The sequence below is a fragment of the Lactuca virosa genome, chromosome 9, assembly GCF_052849685.1.
Source record: "Lactuca virosa cultivar CGN04683 chromosome 9, Lactuca_virosa_CGN04683_v6, whole genome shotgun sequence".
Classification (NCBI taxonomy): domain Eukaryota; kingdom Viridiplantae; phylum Streptophyta; class Magnoliopsida; order Asterales; family Asteraceae; genus Lactuca; species Lactuca virosa.
This window is the reverse complement of record NC_136434.1, coordinates 174,838,113-174,860,360: the sequence shown is the minus strand read 5'-3', so window position 1 is coordinate 174,860,360 and position 22,248 is coordinate 174,838,113. Positions and strand designations below refer to the sequence as shown.

The window sequence follows — 22,248 nt, the reverse complement described above, 5'->3', positions numbered from 1 at the left end:
ATATCCAAAGCTATAAACCCTAGATCTATCATATAAGAACTGAAATAAGGGTTTAGTAATTACCTTTGATTGTTATATAGTAATAACAATCAATTCCTTGCTTTGATTGGCTTCAGAAAGCTTAGTGTCTCAAGTGTTGCACCTCTAATGAAGTCACAAACACCACTAAGCAATTGGATGAAGGAGAGAAGAGAGGGGAGGCACAAAAACGGCTGGAAACCCTAAAGGAACACTTAGCCACGTTTTTGGGGCATAGGGGTCCTTTATATACATGTAGGCTATTAGGGTTTGCAACTAGGAAACCCTAATCTGACTGCTTAGGCCCTAAGCAGCCCATGGACTCCTTTAACATATCCCTTGGACGAATTCCTTATGGGCTTCCCATAGAATTCGTCCAACCTATATATTATTAGGTGATCCATGGCCCAATTGTAATTATCTTATAATTACAACTCCAGTCCCCTAAGTTTAATTAATCTCTTTTAGTTACAAAATTAATTCTTAATTAATTCTTGACTAATATTAATTAAACAATATGATTTCTCCTTTAATATATTATTCTTATAATATATTAATAAATCATAATTAAACCTTTCTCTTCTTAATTCATCCTACATATTGCTATGGTGAAGGATCATGCTCATAATCGGGTCAAGTACATACCAAAATAGTTATGGACTTAGACACTAATCCAACAATTGATAATGCTTTCAGTAAACTGTTTTATAAATTACTTAATTAAAAACGAAATTTTTGGTCTTGAAATTTGGGATGTTACATAATCACTAGGTTTTGGGCCATATTTAAAGGCTCTAATCCCTAAGGTTTGTCATTTTGAGCAACCTCCATCTCTGAAACATTCTCCCACCCAAAACCCTAGCCTATGTTATTGGATTGTTAGCTTTTGGTAATGAGAAAGAAGCTAGATTGGTGCATTGGAGTGTGGTTCCTTGAAGATCCAACAAGATAATCTTCTTCTGGGCCTTTTGTGAATAAAAAATTTCCACCTTTATATTTCCTTTGTGTAGATCTTGCTTATTCTTGAGGTTTTAGTCCTTTAACCTCATGATTCTTGGAGTTTGGGCATCTATAGAATCTTAGGATGATTTGTGTATGATTTCTAGACCATTGAGTGATAGAATGTTAGGGTTTGAGATTTTGTTAGATTGGACTTGGAGAATGGATAAAGTTGGAAACTTTGTCCATGCAAAATCAATAGAAGGACCAGTTGACCATTAAACTTGACTAGTTGATCGTTGATTGTTGACTTTGACTGTTGACTTTTTGATTAGTTTGACTTTTGGTCAAACTGGAGGTTTTGAGTTGTAGATTGTGGTTTGACCTCAAAATGGTTTGCGTGGTTCGTGTAGCTGATACTGTAAGACGTCGAGTAGTTGGGATTTCAGCTTTTTGATTCAGGTGAGTTTCCTCACTATACTATGTATGACATTATGTGCCATGGTATGTTAGGTGTTGTTTGTTTTTTCTGAGGCAATATGTATGCAACCTGCGGACCACTTCTGTAGACCTCTATAGTAGAAGAGGTGGACCAAACGTCTGCAGTCTGAAAAAAGAAGACTGTTTGTTTTTTTAACATCTGCGGGCTACTAAATCAAACTAAAATCTAAATAAACTGATTTTTTTAAACTTCAAAGTGATTTTTTAATATTTTTATAACTTTGTTATAAATAATCAACAAATCTAGACCAAATTTTATGTATTATTGTATAAAAACTAAAATTAAAAATGATATTAATTAACGTATATATTTGATAAAAAAAAACCAACAACTTTGGTTGCAAAGTTATAACTAAACATTATAATTAGGGATCAAAGAATTTGATACATAAATTGATGAAAATAAACTTCGATTTTTTCAGTTAAATCCATTAAAACGTACCATAAATATTTTCTCGATAAATTGTCGATACTGTATTAAATAATGTTTTACAAAATTTGGCAAAAAAATATAAGAATATATATTATGATCTTTTTTCATATTCATATAAACAACTTCAACGTCTATTATTATAATAAATATTTATTTATAAATTTGTCAAAAATATCATGTTTGTATCGTCGAACGTTTTTTTTTAAGTTTTGTAATTTTTTTTTTTCAAATTGTTTATCATTAATAAAGTTGGAAAAAATATAAATTAAAAAGAAAACTTAAAAAAATAAAGATATATGTGTTTTTTAGGCTAGAAGATGTTTGAAGATGTTAGAAGACTCTGGTCCACATCTGCGCCAAGAAGAGGGCGCGCAGACATTTTTAGGTCTGCAGTCTTCAAAAAAACAAACAGTTTGCGAAAGCTAATGTCTGCGCGTGGTCTGCGCGGCGCAGACAGAAGAGGCCATGCAGATCTGCAGACAAAAAACAAACACCACCTTAGATTGTCTTTATGACTAGATCTATTAATGGGGCAGGTTTTGACCCTAATTCGCTCCAAACACATACGATTTTTATGGGTTCGGATTTTAATTTTAGATTTGTTTACTCGTTTACCCTTTTTTAGAAGGGTTGAGTATGGATCATTGTCGGTTCACTCCACTTATAACCCCCCCCCCCACACACACACACACACACACATATATATATATATATATATATATATATATATATATATATATATATAGTTTATTGTGTTAGGATTTTGAGTATTAAGTAATGTAATTCTTGTTTTAGTAGACAGTTTTCTTTTTTTGTGAATATTACTTTCTGACACACATCAAAATTATGTAATTTTACTATTATAAAAGTTTCGAGTTAATAGGTTGGGTATTCGTTGATTCGGTGGTTATGGGCATGGATTTGGTTATTCACAACCTAAGAGTTATTAGAACGGGGTGGATCATGTTTTCAATTTTTTAAAAGGGTTTAGATCTGTGACAACTGGCAAATTTTGGGCCAAGAAAGGTCTAAGGTGTATCTATGTATAATGTAAAACCACATCATAACTTTGTTGCAATAAAACTTTGAAAGCCAAAAGGGCATTATTTGTATAAGTAAATAATATGCTTAAAAATCATACTTGTAAGGAGCCTTTGAAAAGTTAACAAGTTAGAGCATAAATCATGAATTAACCCTTGAAATTAAAATTTTAGGCCTATGACCCCAACAATCTAGTGATTTCGGTTTGCCTAGGACCGAAATCACCCTTTAGTGGGTAATACAAAACTGAAAACACCATGAGAGAATGGTTTAGGACCGAAATCACAAGCTAGGAAATCACTAGGACCGAAATCACATGGTGTACAAGGTGATTTCGGTCATGCCTTGGCCGAAATCACCAAATTGATCCTTTTCCTAGTGGGTTTTTGGCTGGAAAAGTAGATAAGGGGGTTGACTTGGTGATTTGAAGTTCCATCTTTTCCCATGCAAATTAATACCCAGGAGTTATGAAGGTAATTGTCCAACAAACAACCAAGCAAATATCCCATCACTTTCTTTCTTTATCTAAGGCCAAAATCACCCCTTAAATCATCCACCATTCACATACTACTTTTTGTTAACTTCATTTCCTCTCAAAGAACCAAGTCCAAGCTTCCAAGGATTAAATCTTCAAGCTTATTCTTAGAGTGTTGGTAAGTTTTCTTGTTAATCTAGTGTTTTTATACACTATCATGTTAGTTTCATCATATTTACACATATTATTATGTGTTAAAACTCTTAGGATAATATCACATTCAAAGAGCTCATCAATCACATTTAAGTGTTTTAGGCTTGGACATCTTCACACCATCTCTTCAAACAACCCACAAATCCACTCAACGTGAGTTCATACCCCCACATTTTTTAGTTTTTCATGTTTTAGGGGGGGGGGGGGAATACAAGTAAAACTTGGTTTACCACACAAATACTTGCAATGTTTCATCTTTATGTTAAAAATAAGATATTATTTGCATGAGTTATGGTTGTTACTAGCTTTTATACAAATATTGTAAAATATTAGTTTTCAAATGCAAAACTAACAAAGACAAAATATAATCCATGTCATAAAATCATAAGAAAAATTATGATTTGTAAAACTACAAGGTTTTTGGAAACTTTTTACCAAACTATAGCTTTTCTAACAAAAAGGAGTACATTCTAGTTATTTCACTACTTTGTGGGTTACAACCCAAAAATATGATGTTGACCTTACATTTTGAAACTAGACAAGATGATTACCATGTATTTATATAAATGTTCTTGTCAAACAAGCATGATAAACTATACTTGGTATAGTTTGGGAGTCACAAAACTACACTATCATTTCAGAAGAAACATATAATTATTTAAAGGTATAATTATTTCATTTACAAGAAAAATGAGTTTTCAGTTCACGTAAATCGATTGATACTGGTTGTGAGACATTTAGCTTCACCGCACCTACCAGAGTACACATTAAGTCCTGAATTATAACAAGAGTCTCTTGTAGGGAGAGCGTGGCACTTGTGTATAGATTTATACGGGATTGGCAACCCCGCACCTAAACTGTTAACTACAGTTAGACCGACAGTTCTGGGGTGACAAATGTCGTAACAGTTCCGACGCCTGAAGAACGTCGTTCAGGCCAACTAGTCACATTAGTATGGTTATAATAACTTACATAGGGTATTGACAACACATTTGATTTACGGGTTAACATACATTCAAGTAGTTTTATATAAAGATAAAACTTCATAACACCATTTTTCAGTACAGTATTTCTTACATTTTTAGTCTTGGGATTTAAGACTTATAGCTCATTTATAAAGAAAATATCGGATTTTATGGAAGTATACACTATCATTTTACACTAAACATTTACAAATCCTTCTCATACAAAATACTTATAAACTCACCAACTTAATTGTTGGCATTTTTCAAAATCACTTGTATTCTCAGGAAATTAGTAAATAGGTAACCACAAGAGTTTTTGGTGGATGGGACGTCGTCACATCACGTTATTTACTTTTGTCATATGCATTTGATATCATGTAAACAATGTTTTGAGCACAATGTAAACTTATTAAATATTCAATACAATGGTTGTACTGCTTTGATCGCTACTATTCAATTGTTATGATACTGTTATTGAAGTCACCCGCCCCTAAACGTTTCCGTCGTTCTGGTTTGGGGGTGTGACAAGATCAAGGGTGATTCGCTCCAAACTCATTTCATTGACAGATCTATTTTGTGACCATATGTATGAAAGATGATGAGGCTCATAGCAAATGTATGAAAGAGTATGAGGGGCATATCACTCATGAAAGACTATGTTGAGATCATAGCATTCACATGGGTATGTGATATTTTAAGAAACTCACTAAGCTTTGTGTTTACTAGTTTAAATTCAAATATTTCAGGTTGTTCTGGCAGTAAGGGGAAGGACACGACTTGATTGCATTGCATCCATAGATATATTTTGGAGACTTCCGCACATTTGATTTCACTATCTTTTGTTACTTTGATTTTGGTTATGATCTGTCAAAACTTGAACAATAGTTATTTATCTATCTTTTGGGAATGAAATTGGAATGATTGTTTTTAATTAAAATGAAAATTTTAATTTGAAATTTAGGATGTTACATAATAGATACTAAGTGTAAAACCCGTGTATTACACGAGTTGATTAAAAAAGAAATTAAATATTAAAGTGTAAACAATAAATATTTTTAAAAATAAAAATTTGAAATAAGAAATAAAGAAATGTATTAATTGCAATTAAATATCATATTTATGACATTTAAAACTTTACATATATAAATATATAAATATTATGTGACTTTTTAATTTTAAAATTTGGAAAACCTAAGAATTGACATATAGATATTAATTATTTCAAAAATATCACAAAATGACAAGTGTCAAAACTCATGAAAGATTGACATGTGGCAAAATTGATCTTCATTTATTATAGTTGATTCAAACGACAAGTAAACAATTCAAAAATTGGAAGAAAAGTAAAGAAGACAATAATTACATGGTTCACATGATTAGGATAATTGTGTTATGTTCACTAACAAACAAATCTCGAGGTCAATATGCAATTACATTGTGCTCTATATATAGAGTTAGGTAGAGAAAAATAAAAGGGATAATGATTTGAAAGGGTAACGAACTTTCGACTTTGTTCACATTTAGTCGCTAAACATTTTTTCGTTATCTATTTGCCACTGAACTATTGAAACTGTTCACATTTTACCCTTATGACCGGTTGTAAGGGTAAAATGTGAACAGTTTCAATAGTTCAGTGGCAAATAGATAACGAAAAAAAAGTTTAGTGACTAAATGTGAACAAAATCGAAAGTTTGTTTCCCTTTAAAAAAGTTCAATGACTAAATGTGAACAAACTTCCTCTTGTATTATGTTTTAGCAAATTATTTATTTTTGTTAAATTGTAACAACATTTGTTGATGAAGAAATCTATGAAATAAAAAAAAACCCCGAAAAATATATATTAAAAAAAACGAAAAACCGAAACCGAAATAAAAAACCAATGATTTTGTATTTTCCAAATTAAATAATTACAATTTTCCAATCTGATTTTGGTTTTACAAAAATTCAACTTTCGAATTTCCATATCTAAATCTCTCCCCTTTTTTATAATCGAAAAATGATTATAAAACCAAAAAGAGAATGAGAAAGCGCTCAATTCGGAATTTTTCTATCCAAAACTCCCCTTTGTGACAGGAGAGATAGAGAGAGAGACATGTAAACACCTCTATATAAGGTGGGTTCATATCACATGTAGAGGTGTGCTTGAGAGATGTAACATTGAGAGTGTTAGTGTGTGTTAATTATATAGATTTAGATCTAGATCCTTTTTTGTAAACACCTTTCATAATCGAATGCATCTCTTAAACACCTAAATCACCGTGTTCTTTGTGTGTTCTTTAATTCCGCATGCCAAACCAATGGTCATAATTCACATCAATAAAAATGGTTCATTTTTTTGTAAAACCAAAATCATATTGGAAATTTTGATTTTTTATTTTGGAAAATGTCAAACCATTGGTTTTTTATTTCGGTTTCGGTTTTTCGTTTTTTTTAATATATTTTCGGGGTTTTGTTTTTTTATTTAATAGATTTATTCATCAACAAATGTTGCTAGATTTTTAACAAAAATAAATAATTTGCTAAATCATAATACAATAGGAAGTTTGTTCACATTTAGTCATTGAACTTTTTTAGAGGGAAACAAACTTTTGATTTTGTTCACATTTAGTCACTAAACTTTTTTTCGTTATCTATTTGCCACTGAACTATTGAAACTGTTAACATTTTACCCTTATGACCGATAACAACCGGTCATAAGGGTAAAATGTGAACAGTTTCAATAGTTCAGTGGCAAATAGATAACGAAAAAAAATTTAGTGACTAAATGTGAACAAAACCGAAAGTTTGTTACACTTTCAAAACATTATCCCAAAATAAAATTACTCTAAAGAGTGTGTAACAGTAACATAGTTCACCCCTGGTTTGATGTTTATGTTATTCACCAACATCATTGGAGTCCAATTTGGGACATCTTTGACCTCTACCACCATAGTCTCTACAACTCAACAAAAATGCAACATTCATGCTTTTTCTATGGAATTTATGTTATCTCTCTACATAAATATGAAATATCATTAGGTGGAGTAATAAATGACAATAAATCGCACAAAGTTCTTATATGGCGACATGTTCTTTCCATGACAGCCCTTTGCTTGACCTGCTATCCGTAAATACTTGCCGACCTTTCGCAAACACAACTCATTTTTTCAGTCCAATTTCTTAGTTTTGTAATTTCATGATATTCAACTTGTCTTCATTCTAACACTCGATCAAATCTTAAAGTTGGTACTTGATACTCCACAATATATAAAGCATCATGAACAAATTATTCCATTAAAAATAGAAAAATATAAATGTTAGACGATCTTATTTATTCAACCAATTTCTAAACTCAACTTACATAACTTCCTTTTACAACACCAATATATTCTCAACTTTAGGCAATATATGTTTTCCATACAACATTTTGTTCTACATCTATTTTTCTTTGTCCATAAACCTCTACGTGTATAGACATTCAAAAAAAGAAAACGGAATATATGCAAGATAAAGATAATCATATACATCTACAAGTAATTATGATTAAAGTAAAAAACAAGCAAAATGTCATCTAGAACAAGTTAATCATTATTAAAGTAAAAAAGAAGTAACAACCCTCTTCCAAAAAAAAAATGAAAAATGAATATCCTATCTAAAACTCGTGACCAAAATTTACATTTTATATATTTTTTATTCTATTAAAATACATGTAGTAGTATAATACTATAATGTATATTTATGGTAGATATTCACCCATGTGTATAACTAGTTAACTGTGATTTGTTACCGTGTGAACTTCCGCAAGAGCTAGATGAGTCCAAACAAGCCCCTACAAGACAAAAGATGAGATTTATGATATGTCACACTTTTATTTGTGTAGAAATATTTCACAACTAATTGTAAGTTTTTCGACAAAAATAGTTTTAAAGCTTTTGAAATATATAAAATCACATAAAATCTAAAATCTAAAAAAAAAACTACTTGAAGCACTTTTGAATTAAAAGTTTTTTTGTTAAAAATAAAAACTTTGACCTCTTAATTCAATTTTTTTTTGAAGATTTAACTAGTGATGTTTGACATTTGTAACAAAGTGATGTAAGTATCATTGTAGGTTATGTTAGATAAACCAATAAAAAATGTTTTACAAAATTATTTTGTTTTCAAAGATAATAGAATGTCACATATAATAGATCTAAAATTTATGTCTACTAACTGAAAGATCTAAAATTTAATTCGGGTTATATGAAAGACGTTCGATCATGATACAAAATCATTCATATTTACAAAACAAAATAAATTAGAAACAAAGCATTCCCCAAATATGCCTCTAATTGATCACGATTCACGTGAAAGCATAGACATAAATGATGAAGGAAACCGACGCCCACGTGACAACAATAACAATAATAAAAGTTATTTTATATTTAAATTGCCGACTTCAATAACAATCTACTTTTAACAAATTAATCAAAAAGTAATTACAGTTTTGGTCCCTATGGTTGCCACTTATTTGACGTTTTAGTCCAAATTTTGATAAATTAATATTACAAACCACATTTAGTTTTTAGAGTAAGTTACATTTTTGGTTAAGAGTTGTTTGATACGCATTTTATTGGATCTGATAAAAGATTGAAACTGACTTTGTCAAAGTCAGATTCAGATGATTATACCATAAATTAAAAGACTTTGATTCTATCTTATAGCTCTTATAATTCAGACCGATTATACCATAAATTAAAAGACTTTGATTCTATCTTATAGCTCTAATATGCTTCTTATTGGGCCTGTAAGAACTAAGAAGTTAAGTCCAACTCAATGAACAACGTTTTTTAATTCTTGTTCTACAAAGTTTTCATGTGCATTTTTTTGTTTCCTTGTTTAAGTTTTTTTTTTTTGTCCCTTGTTACAAATAGAATGATTGTATCAATTTGGAACAAAATTACAAAAATTATTAAAATCATCATTTTACTTAGAAATGACCAAAGGCAGTATAAAAACTAAAAATGAAAATAAAAATGTTTTGGTACGAAAAAGGCAAATTATCTAATTTTTATTTACTCACAAATTTTGAGGGGCAAAGTGATAAAAAAAAATATTTTTTTATCGGCAAGTGTCACGAAAGTACCTTGGGAGGAAGTTCGATTTAGGTTTCTACTCCTTCCAACTTCTGTTGAAAATACTCTTCAGCCGGCTACCGGAAAGTCTCTGTAACGCTTTCTTAGCTCCGACGACCTCCGTTTCACTCAGCCGCTGCAAGTAACTATTGGCACCGGCTTCCATTAGCTTCCGCCGGCAGGTGTTGCTTCCGTCGGTCATCAATGTATAAACAACCGCCACCGGAAACTTTTTCGGAACCGATTCAGTCAACGGATCCAACATATGAACTAGCCTCATCATGCTCTTCTCATCTCTCGCAAAAAAGCTTCGATTTTGTTTCACCGACAACAGAGAAGTTAATGCTTGCATTGCTGCCTCTTGTAACCCTACCGGTTTAGCCGATTCCATAAGCTTCACTAGAGGTCCCATGCATCCGGCGATTCCACGCTTGTTAGAATCGGTAATACACAAATTAGCTAATATTGAAGTTGATATTTGTTGTAGAGTTGGATTTCCTTGCTCGATGAATTCGGCGATTTGTGTTATGAACAACGATGATGAGGATAATAACCGGGAAACAGAATCGGAAGTGGAGAGTGAGTGAATTGAACGTAATACGTACTCTAATGTATCTGGATTTGATGATCTGTGAAGCAAATGTAAAAGGCTTTCCAATCCTTTCTCTTGTATCAACAAGCTCCTGAAATACTTGCTCGATGAAGCGACAATCGCAATACAGTTAGCCGATTTTTCTTGTGAAGCGGCGGAGCCGGAAACAAGTAGCTGAACCATCACCGCAACCGCAGATTCTTCGCATAAATAAACACGAACGTCTTCAACTGACGCTACGTTCATAATAGCGCCGATTGCGTGTGATTGCGCAGTTAACGATCCAGATCTACAGACATCAAGTAGTATCGGAACACCGCCGTACGCCGTAATAGCCCACGCATTATCAACATCGCCGGTGATTGCTTCAACGGCAATGGACGCCTTTTCTTTCAATTGAACAGAACCAAATTCCAGAATCCTCAACAACGGCCCTAATCCACCTTCCTCGAAAACCGTTTTTCTAGATTCTTCGCTTGCGCAGGCGAGAATCGATACGGCAGACACCGCTTGTTCACTAAGATCGTTAACATCAAGAAGCTGAATCAAATACCTTATATTACCTTCATTCGCAACCACTTTAACAGCCTTTTCATCTTCGATAAGTAATTGCACAAGACATTCCATTGCCTTTCTCTTAAACTCCACTCCCCCAATCTGCAATCTAGTGAAAACGTCTCTAACGAAAAAACCTAAATCTTCTGAAGAAGATCCAGGTGCGGGTTGCGAGAGGACAATCGCAGTTGAATGACAGAGGACGCCGGAGCGGATGAGCAAATCAAGGTCTTGAAGCTGCTTAGATAGCCAACCGGTTGCCATGTCGAGGTCACTCTGCATAAGGAGCTTCCCAGCTTTGTAACTGAAATCGGTGCATTGGTCGCATAGGGTTTGGATACGGCGGAGGGTGGATAAGAGGTCCGGGAGTAACGTCTGGAGGATATGATTTTCCGACCAGTGAGTCGAATCGGAAATGCTTGATAATGAAGAGCTGAGAACGACAAGCTTTGAACGGATAACTTGCCAACGGGCGGTGAAGGAGTTGACGGAGGACGACGCCTGGAGTATTGTGGAGAGGAGGGTGGTGGTTTGGTGAAGGGTGTCGACGGGAGAAAGCGGTGGAGGTGGTGGTGCAACGGCGGAGTACATTTCTAGATGTCTGGTGGGATTGGGAATGGGGAAAGGAAGTACATTGCGAAGTGGGAAGGAACAGAGAGAGAGGAGGTTTGAAGATGGTGGGGTTTTGGGGTTGGGGTAAGAAGCGTGAGAAACGGGTGGGTTAGAAGGCAAGTTCTTGTGAATGCCAACCTATCACGTGCGCGGCCAGTGGTCACAACTACCATCACAATTAAAATGGATAAATTGTTTTTGTTTCTTATTATTTTAAGGCCCTTATTTTATAGCTCATGTTATCTACACAGATAAATGTATTTTCGTTCAATGTATAATTGTTTATGTTAAACACGAAACCATTAAAAAAAATTAAAAAATAAATAAATATCTGTTTTTAAGTTTGGCTTCAGATTATCGCAATCAAAAATATAATAGCGGTCAACAGCCTATTTAAAATTACGGTTCTCGAGATGGTATGTCAATAGTATAGTGTTTTTCATATTATGTAGAATTTTTATTTTGAAGAATATATATATATATATATATATATATATATATATATATATATATATATTGATTAGAAATATTAACATGTTAATCATGCTTTAAAGTTCAATTCAATCCAATTAATCCGTTATTCATACCTCATAATCATAATTACTTAATCATACTTCAAAAACATCTTATTAATGTCACATTTGATCATATTTTGAGACAATCAACAAGAAAATAAAGTCATACTTAGCATGTTAATCATATTTCAACACAATAATAGTCAGCAAAAATAATTATGCAATTTGATAATTAATCACACTCGAGTACTTTAAGTCTTCAATACAATTAACAACACAATACATATATGGTATCAGTGGAAATCGACTTAATCAATATTTTAGTTTAGGCTAAGAAAAAACATTTTTATTCAATGTAATGGCACAAAAACATTTTATTTATGTGAAATAGCTCAAAAATGGAATTTATTCAGATAACGGTTGTAGCGTCACTATAGTGGTGATTATAATCGCAGTAAATCGCATTGTTACACCTCCGCGAAACGTTATAACGCGCGATTAACTGCCCAACCAAGCCATTGATATTTTGGCTTTTCGGTATTCCTTTTTCTTTTTATTTGTATTTTTTTAAATGTTAATAAAATTCATTAAAATAATTAATTCACTAAGAGTTAACGTATTTTTAGAACGACAAACACAAATCCGTCTAAATTATATTGTCACCACAGGACTTGAATCCTCAACCCCGTGGGTAATATTTTGATACTGTTAGATCAAATGCTCTTTGGTACTAAAAATTAATATATGACGATGACGACGTAACTGAATGCTCAATTTTCAATTTAACAAACGAAGATATATATATATATATATATATATATATATATATATATATATATATATATATATATATATATATAATGTTTTAAAAAAACTTATATGTTAAGTTTGACTTGAGCATTTGTAGCATTCTCATGACACAATTGGATTCGGTGACACAGCTGCATACGGTAGCACAGTTGGATACGGTGGCATAATTGGATATGACGGTACACTTGGATACGAAGGCACACTTGGATGCAATGACATACTTAGATACAATGGCACACTTGGTTGTGATGGTACACTTGGATGCGATGACACATTTGGATGTGATGACACGTTCAAAGAAGTGTCATGCACAGGAGGTGCCACTCAATGACACCTCAACAAGAGAATGACACCTCGAAGACATTCCATGTACATGAGGTTCCACCAAGTGTGAAGATGTCACTCAATGTCATACTGATGTGTCATCATAGCACCTCGATGATGTGTCATGCACTAGAGGTGTCACAGAGTAATAGAAGGTGTCACTAAGTGACAGTGTGTCATGCAATGGCACCTGATATGTCAGTGGTGGATTTTTCATGTCAATGTGATGTCTCTCAATGATGAAGGTTCTAGAAGCAGTTGCATGGCAGATTGTGATTGGTTGACACATTTCATGGGCCTATGGATTAATGGGCTTTGCTCATTAGGGTTTTAGGTTTGATCATTAATCTATAAATATGGATGCTTGCTAGTTATTTGTAAGTGTCTTTTGTATCCTTAGTGAGTAGGTCGAATCTCTGTTGGTTGTACTTGTAATCTCTGTTTGAGAACTCTGTGAATAAAGAATACTCCCCTCTTGGCTGTATACGCAGGTCACATTGATCAAACCACATAAATATTATGTCTTTTTGTGCTTTTGGTTTCGTGTGTTATCTGCATTATTTTCTAACAAGGGTTATCACATATTGGCAAGTGGCATCAAATTTGTTCTAATTTTTTACAAGTATCTTCTGGTTTCTGTAACATCATACTTTCAAAAAAATTCATTACGAACAATATTACTTGTCAGTTTTGCAAGTTTTTTGTTTTAACAAATCATATTTCCAAAAAAAACATCACAACTACTATATGTTTTTACAGCTTTTATCAGATAATAATTTAATATATCAAATTTCATAATTAAAAAAAGCAGATATTCATATTGACATTTGAAACAAATATTGGAATTTCTTTATAGTGAAATATTATTTATTGAGACTATTTTTCTTGTATCATAATCAAAGCTTACACAATTCTTTTAGTTATATATTGATTGTTATAGTTCAAAAATATTTTTTAACTAAAACTATTATATTTTAAACTAATTAGCCAAAAGTTTTATAACACTCGTAATTACAACTTTAAACTAGTTAAACTAGAACTCAAAAGTTTTTGTAACTTATGGTTATTTATTGATACTTATTATATTTAATATATATTATGCAATAAAAGAATAAATAGTGGTTTTGAGTCCAACAAATAAATAACCCCAAGTTCTATAAAATCTATTCGCAAAATGTTTTTTGTAACGAAATTTAAATTAATATTGAGTTTTTAGTTTGTATTTTTTTTTATAAATCTAAAGTGACAAAAGTAAGTGAGTATTGAAAAAGAGTGAACAAGTGATGGATCAATAGAGACAGGCTAATCAACATTGTAGTTTCTTTGTCAATGAGGTCCAGTCCAATTTGGACGAAGGCACACTCCAGTTTTCCTATCCTATGGGTTTCTGGGGAATGGTGTTGAGTTTTATCTATGTCCAAAGCACTGAAGTGTAACACCCGGATCCCAAAGTGCTTTAAACTTTTCCAATTTTGGCATTTCAAGGTTTGCCACAACATGGTGCGGAGGCACCACGACGTGAAAAGTCAAGTTAAGTCTGCGTATTTCATTTAAGCTGCCATGGCGTGGCAGCTGGCAAGTGACAAACCCTATTTTCTGGGTTTTGCTCCATATTCAAAGGAATGAGGAGGCTAAGGTTTACTCACCATCAGCCTCCTTGAGATCCGAGAAACCCTAATTCCCTTCATCTCTTATTTTAAGCCCTTTTAGTGCTATTTGAAGCCTTTAAAGGAAGAAAGAAGAAGAAGTGAGCTAAGATTCGACAAGCTAGTCCTCATCCTTTGTTTTGGCACTCTTTTGGACCTTTGTAAGTGTCAAAGACTCAATTTTTATCATGATAGGTTTCTAGATCTTATGTTTTGTCCCTAAATCTTCATGTTCTTGTGTGTTTGAGTGATGGGATCTCGTAAAGTTTGTAACTTTATGAATCTCTAGGACATTTGACATGGTTGTTGGTTTGGATCTGGATTCTAGTTGGGTTTTGAGCCATGCATGAGATTTCCATGGAAAACCCCTTATTTTGACTGATTATGGCTTCAAGACATGCATTGGACATGCATGTCTATAACGTACCAACTTTTATGTTGGTTTTGATATTAGAAACTGATCTGCAGTAAATAAGTTATGGACTTTTAGGAATAAGTGCTTAACGGGGAAAGTCATGTTTTATTTAGCTTATTTGAAACCTAGGGTTTGAGATTTTGATCTTTTGGGTGGTCTTAGCGGGTAAAGTTAGAAACTTTATCATTCTAGACCTGGTCTCGGATCAAATCTGAGCATTAGAGCTCTTAGGATCGAAGAAAACAACTTAACCCATTAAGTTGTTGAAAACTCAATGCCTACGGCGTGGCATTAGGTTGCCACGGCGTCGCGGTGGGGAAAATCACAATGGACTAATTATTGGAGGGCCACAGCATGTCTATAGGCGGCCACGATGTGGCGGTTGACTAAAGTCAACATTAACCATTGACTTTGACTGTTGACTTCTTACTTGAGTTGACTTTTGGTCAAGCACCTAGTTTGGAGAAAGAGTTAAGGGTTTATCTGATTCAACTGAATAGGTGGTGCGTAGCATCGATATTCTGTCAGTGAGAGCAGTAGCAGTTGAGCATTTTCTGCGAGGTGGGTCTTCTCACCATACTGGTGGGTCGAATGCACCAATGTCGGCCCACTGATTTGTATATGTAGGATGTATGTGTCTATGTAACTATTACTTATATCATTGTATGTTATGTACATGTAGCTAATTTGGGCTCGGAGTCATTATGGACTAAGGGGTGATACCGGCCCGACACAACTACATGTTGTTACATGGAGTCGTTAAGGACTCGGGGTTGATATTTACCCGGAGGTTGACACAGACTCGACACAGCCACATGTTGTTATATTTTGTTCATGTATATGATGTATGTTGTATGGAATTAATGATTTTAAAAATGAAAAATTTTATCATTGTTTTGCGATGTTACAAGTTGGTATCATAGCTTTGGTTTGAGGGATTCAGACACACTTTCAGGTGTGTCAGAACTCAAACTGAGGAAATGATAATCTTTTCAAAATAAGTTGTAACTGTTGGATTAATGTCTAAGTCCATAACTATATTTGGTATGTACTTGACCCGACCCGGCATGGTCCATTTGGGTTGCACTTCACCGGCACAATTTATATGGATAGTCTTTTGAGAATAGTATATTTATGATTTATATTAATATATTATAAGTTCTAATATATTAATATGGAATCATATTATTCAATTAGTATTGATCAAGAATTAATTTAGAATTAATTAAGTGATCAAAAAGAACTAATTAAATATGGACTCTTATATATATGGAATGGGCCAAGTTCATTTAGGTTGGGCTAAGCTTTCATGGATGGTCCATGGAGCTTTTAACCCATGGATCCTATGTAAATGAAAGGTCATGGGTATTAGGGTTTACATGGATGTAACCCTAATCCTCCATAATATATAAAGGGGTCATTGGCTCACAAAATTGGCACAAGTATGTGAAAATAAGAGTGGGCCGATTTTAGTGTGCATACATATTCTCTCAAGTTCTTCCAAGGTGTTTTGGTGATTTGTGATTCCATTTGAGGCTTCCACACTATTGGGGCTAAGCTCTTAAAGCTTGAAGACATCAAGCTACATCAAAAGGTATGTCATCTAACTAGAACTTTGTAGTATAGGTGCTTCATAATATGCTAGTTAGGATGAAACCTTGGAATAGTTAATATTTGCATGTATAATAGAGAAAACATAGATCCAAGGTTTATAGGGTTGCATGTACACCATAGGAGTGTTAGAATGCTCAAAACCCAACATGTATATATGCATGTATGTGTGTATATATACATACATATATATATATATATATATATATATATATATATATGTATGTATGTATGTTTGAATGTATATATGTATGTATGTATGTATGTATGTATGTATGTATTTGTGTATGTATGTGTATTTTTGTATGTGTTGGTATGTATGTGTGTGTGTGTGTATATATATATATATATATATATATATATATATATATATATGTGTGTGTGTCTGTGTGTGTGAGTGTGTGTATGTATGTGTGTGTACGTGTGTGTATGTGTATTTATACATATGCCTTCAACAACCCTCCATGTCGTGGCCTTCCTTGGTCACGTCAAGGGCACAAAACGACGAAGTAGTACACCCGATTTCTGGTCGCAACGTTGTGGCGACCTATTGCCACTTCGTGGGGACCGGTCTAAATGGTTTATTTAAGTTAAGGTACTCTTAGCTCATTTTCTGGGGCTCAAAATCCCATATCTACTCCTTTCCAACGTCTTGATGAATAAAGTTTTCAACTTTATCCATTAAGACACTCCATTATGACAAGATCTCGAAACCTAGGTTCTAAAGGTCATTTAAGAGGTATAACTCCTCCATTAGGTCTTTAATCATAATAGATACAAACCCAAACTTTCCAGAAAGCGTTTTGGGGTCCTATTGATCCTTAAAAATGTAAACTTTATGGACATGCATGCCCAATGTGTGTCCTTCCTCGAATCTAGGTCAAAAAGAAGAAAAGGGACCTAAAGCTCATGCAAGATTTCAAAATCACAACCATTTCTCATATCTATGAGATATAATGTCCTTCAGACTCCTAAGAGTCATAAAGTTGCAAACTTTATCTCTTTGCTCCAATCAAAATCCAATAAAAGAATTTGTTAATCAAAATAACTCTAGATCTCTAAGGAGAAGATAAAATCATATATCAAGATCCTTACAAATGGTCCAACAAAGTGATTTCAGAGATTGGGGAGTGTTGATTGTTGGTATTTTGCACAAAATCTTCCTCTGCTTCCATCAAAAACACTAAAAGCTAGCAAATGAGCTCGAAAAGCTTCAAAGATAATGGTTATGGTTTTTGGGGGTTTGAGAGTGATGGAGGCTAAGGATGAAACTTCCATAAGTTTTAAAGTTGTGATCTTAAGGGTTTTTGAAACTTCCATAAGTTATGGATATGAAAGTTTTTTTTTTAAAAAAAAAAATTTGATTCAAAGTTTTTATGGAGTTACAAAATTTGGTGTTAATGTTTTAAAGAATTCCATAACTTGTTCTTAAGTTATGGAACATGGAAAGTTTCATCATAAAACACCATTAATTCCATAAGTTATGGAATCCAAAGGTTTTCAAGAATTACAAAACTTGCCCTCAAGTTTTGGAATTTGAGAAAAGTTTTTTATGAAAAAAAAAGAATTGAATTCTAAAACTCTTGGGTTCATAACTTAAACAATTAATTAAATGGTTTTAATTTTGAGTTTAATAATTGGAATTATGATGTTTTGTTGAATAGTTCAAATTAACTCTTATGGACTTTATTAATAGTTAATTAAAGCGTTTAATTAAAAGAGTATTATTAAATCCATAAATATATGGTTTGAGTTTAATTAAATTAAAAGTCTAGTTTAATTAATAGATTAAACCATCAAGTATTTTAAATGTCCAAAATACACCCTTATACTATTATAATATTAAAAGTTTAATATATTATATGTATAAGAGCAAGTCGTCTTACCATTAGTAGGCCTCATTCACGAAGCCGGTCTATAAGGGGGGTATAAGGTTGTTGCCTATAAAATGGCAGCTTAATGGGTGTCCACTCTCACTCATCGCTTCCTTGACCGGTGGAGGGTCGTTAGCCAAACAGGTAGGACAAGGACTATAATTCTCCCTTCATTATAAGTATAATGATAAATACTAAGTAACTAAACACTTATAAATTCCCAATCTTAGTTACTTAGGAAAATGTGAATAAGGTGCTAATCCATGAAATTACACTTTGCACTTTGTTTAAGCTGTTAGTGGAGCGTGTGTGGTTAACCGGCACACTAACCTGGACTTAACAAGGTAGGCAAAGGGTAACTTAATGTTTATCATAGTATCGTTGGAGCGTGTGTGGTTAACCGGCACATCGATTGAGGGGTAAATATTAAGGGTACCAAGTATATTTGCATGGTTACTTCACACCTTGTTTTGTGATCCTCGGCATCCCAGTCACAAAACCTGAAGGGGACACTCGAGATTGAAACATGTCATTGAAAAGTTCAATGAATCTCAAAAGATCTAGGAGTTTCAAATCCAAGTAAAAATCTAATTAAATTATTTCGTTTTTCATGGTGGAAATTGGTAAATCGTCATTTACCTACCTTCAACTATTTTATAACTCGGATTACGGCATCCCTCTTCCAGTTATAAATAGGTTGTTGGATCCTAGCCTTAATATTTCATATTGGGTGTTATATTAAGGACTTTAGATCAACTATCTTGAATATCTCCCAAAAGATGTCTAGTTCAGACATCTATGATCTTCCCAAATCTCTTGGAACTTTACTTCCTCCACCTCCTCCAATTATTCTCCCTAACCCACAAGTTCAAGGTCACTCAAGCCCTAATGGCAAGCAAGGTCTATGTGTGATCACATCTTAGAGATAAAGTCACATATTGACAAGCCGGGAGAGTTGGGTGTCAAAGTCTTGAGAAAGTTGGATGTTCAATCACTTTCTAAGTCACATAGTGAGTTCCTTTGGGACTACTATGAAACAGACTATGACATGAACCTTAGTGATCATATCTATTTGCTTGGTGCTGCTGAATCAACAATGATTTGGAACGATAGTAAAGGAAATTTGATTAGAAGATCAACTTCCCAAAAACTTTATGGACAGTGACAATGGTGACACTGGAAATCCAGAAAAAGCATTCTCTTCCCAATGGAAAGGGATTGGCCATAGTCAACCCGGTTGACCAAATGGTAAAGAGAAAGGCTAAGTCTGAGATAGTCCCATTACCAAAGGGTCCATATGTTTATTTTGCCAAAGGAAGGGGCGTTGATTGCAAAGCTGCCAAATTTACCTAAGGATGATAAAGTCAATAAGTTTGACTTTACATCAGGTAGAGCCCATTATCTAACTCTGTTAAGTTCTATTCTGAGATCCTCATTACATGATGTGACTGGATCACATGTTGATGTTTTAATAATCAAAGAATAGAGAGAAATCTTAAAGGAAGTATATGCTGATTCTGATCGCGAAGGTGGATTTCGATCGCATCAGAATTTTGAGCAGTTGCTTAAGAAGTTATGATATATTGCTAAAGAATAGATAACAACAATTTTCCATGTGGATTGTAAGGATAAGTTTTTCCGCAAAATTTTAAAATAAAAGAAAATTGTTTAATTTTATTTATTTGAAGTATATAATGGATTTGATTCTTTCATTTGTGGTAGTGTCTAAATTTACCAAATCAGGAAAGTTCCTCATCACCCAAGTTTCAATTGGACCGAAACTTGGAATCATGCAAGTTGAATAGTATGATGAATGAGAACTTTCAAGCATTGGAAAATCAAGACTAATTACTTGTTCACATGGATGTGTGAGTCAAGTGAAGGACTAAAGGGATCGAGTACACATTCTTGTGCACTGGTCATGTCCACCACAAAGCTCGTTAAGACTATTTGATTTACTAAAGTTTAGTAAATATGGTTATACTTACAAGTTTAAGTATAATTCTGAAACATTGGAAAAGTCTCAATGTATGGCAGAACGAATGGGAAGAATCAAAACAGATTTCGATAAATGATAGGAATCAAAACATTGAAACATTGGAAAAGTCTCAATATGGTTATACTATTTGATTTACTAAAGTTTAGTAAATATTGTACATATTCATTACAGGAGGGTCAGTGCATATAAGTTTAAAATCTAAACAGATTTCGATAAATGATAGGAATTTGAAATTCTCACATTTTTCGATAAGGATTTGGGAGTGTGAAATTAGAATCATTGAAATTATGTTCAATTGGTTTATTTCACAAAGTAAGGATCATAGACAAACATAGAGTGCATACTTGGTGTATGGCAAAGCTATTGTTTAAGAAAAACATAGTGTACATGCTTGGAGCATGGGACAACTAGTGTTTTTAATTCAAGTATAAAGTTGATAAAACCGAAACAATGAATAATGAGTAATCAGTATGGTGATAAATAAAAGTGTTTATTTATATTCATAGGGTTTGATACCATATTTGATTCATTTATTCTTGTGTTTCACTTTGCATGTTTTGACTTCCAGAATAACTAAGTCGCTCTTCCTGAATGATTAAGTTATTCAAACCATCCACAGTCGGTCATATGTTGGAAGTAGATATGAATCAAGACTGTCATGGGTTGGTTTGTAGAGGTCCAAGTTGGTGGACAAAGTGGTGCTACAACACTCATGAGTGCTCATAAGTTCTGAGTATTAGATTCAACCCGCGCTCATTTGAATCACTTCATGGATTTTATCACGAGTGATCATGAGACGATAATATCTTATATTCTTCAAACCTAGAGATATGAGTTGTTACTATGAGTTGGTTATACATTGATTGCACGAAAACGCATTTGGTAACTCAATGTTATAAAACGTGCCTTTGTGTATGATTCAACAAGTAGTAGAACAAGCCATATGAGTCGAAGTTTATCCATTCCTTTTACCTTCGGGATAAAAGCGATATATGTGGGCCCCTCGATGATTTAGCGATGACACATGTGAGTGCTTGGCCAAGCCAGGACTGATTTGATTTGTTCAATCAGTCAGTCGTCATAAATCGGAAATCGGGAAACAACAAATGGACAGAGAGAATGATTGATAATCCATGTCTCAGTCCATATGATATCTAGAATGGAGGAATATATGATCCCTTGTCTAATGGACAAGTCATTGACAAGGTCAGAGTTCGACAGCGGCTTTAAGAGCTACGATTGCCAGTTAGGTTTTGAAGTCATACTCAATAATAGTTTTAGACTTATCCAAGTGGGAGACTGTTGGATTAATGTCTAAGTCCATAACTATATTTGGTATGTACTTGACCCGACCCGGCATGGTCCATTTGGGTTGCACTTCACCGGCACAATTTATATGGATAGTCTTTTGAGAATAGTATATTTATGATTTATATTAATATATTATAAGTTCTAATATATTAATATGGAATCATATTATTTAATTAGTATTGATCAAGAATTAATTTAGAATTAATTAAGTGATCAAAAAGAACTAATAAAATGTGGACTCTTATATATATGGAATGGGCCAAGTTCATTTAGGTTGGGCTAAGCTTTCATGGATGGTCCATGGAG

The 22,248-nt window shown here is 33.4% G+C and overlaps 1 protein-coding gene across 1 annotated transcript; it reads right to left on the bottom strand.

Annotated features, from left to right (window-relative positions):
- Positions 1-8,129: 8,129 nt before the first annotated feature.
- On the bottom strand, positions 8,130-11,549 carry LOC145137085 (uncharacterized). The gene is made up of 2 exons (XM_079071230.1): positions 9,690-11,549; positions 8,130-8,393 (listed from the first exon to the last, which is right to left on the bottom strand). The coding sequence occupies exon 1, from the start codon at positions 11,414-11,416 to the stop codon at positions 9,716-9,718; it is 1,701 nt and encodes a 566-aa protein (XP_078927356.1). The 5' UTR covers positions 11,417-11,549; the 3' UTR covers positions 8,130-8,393; positions 9,690-9,715.
- Between the last annotated feature and the right edge of the window lie 10,699 nt (positions 11,550-22,248).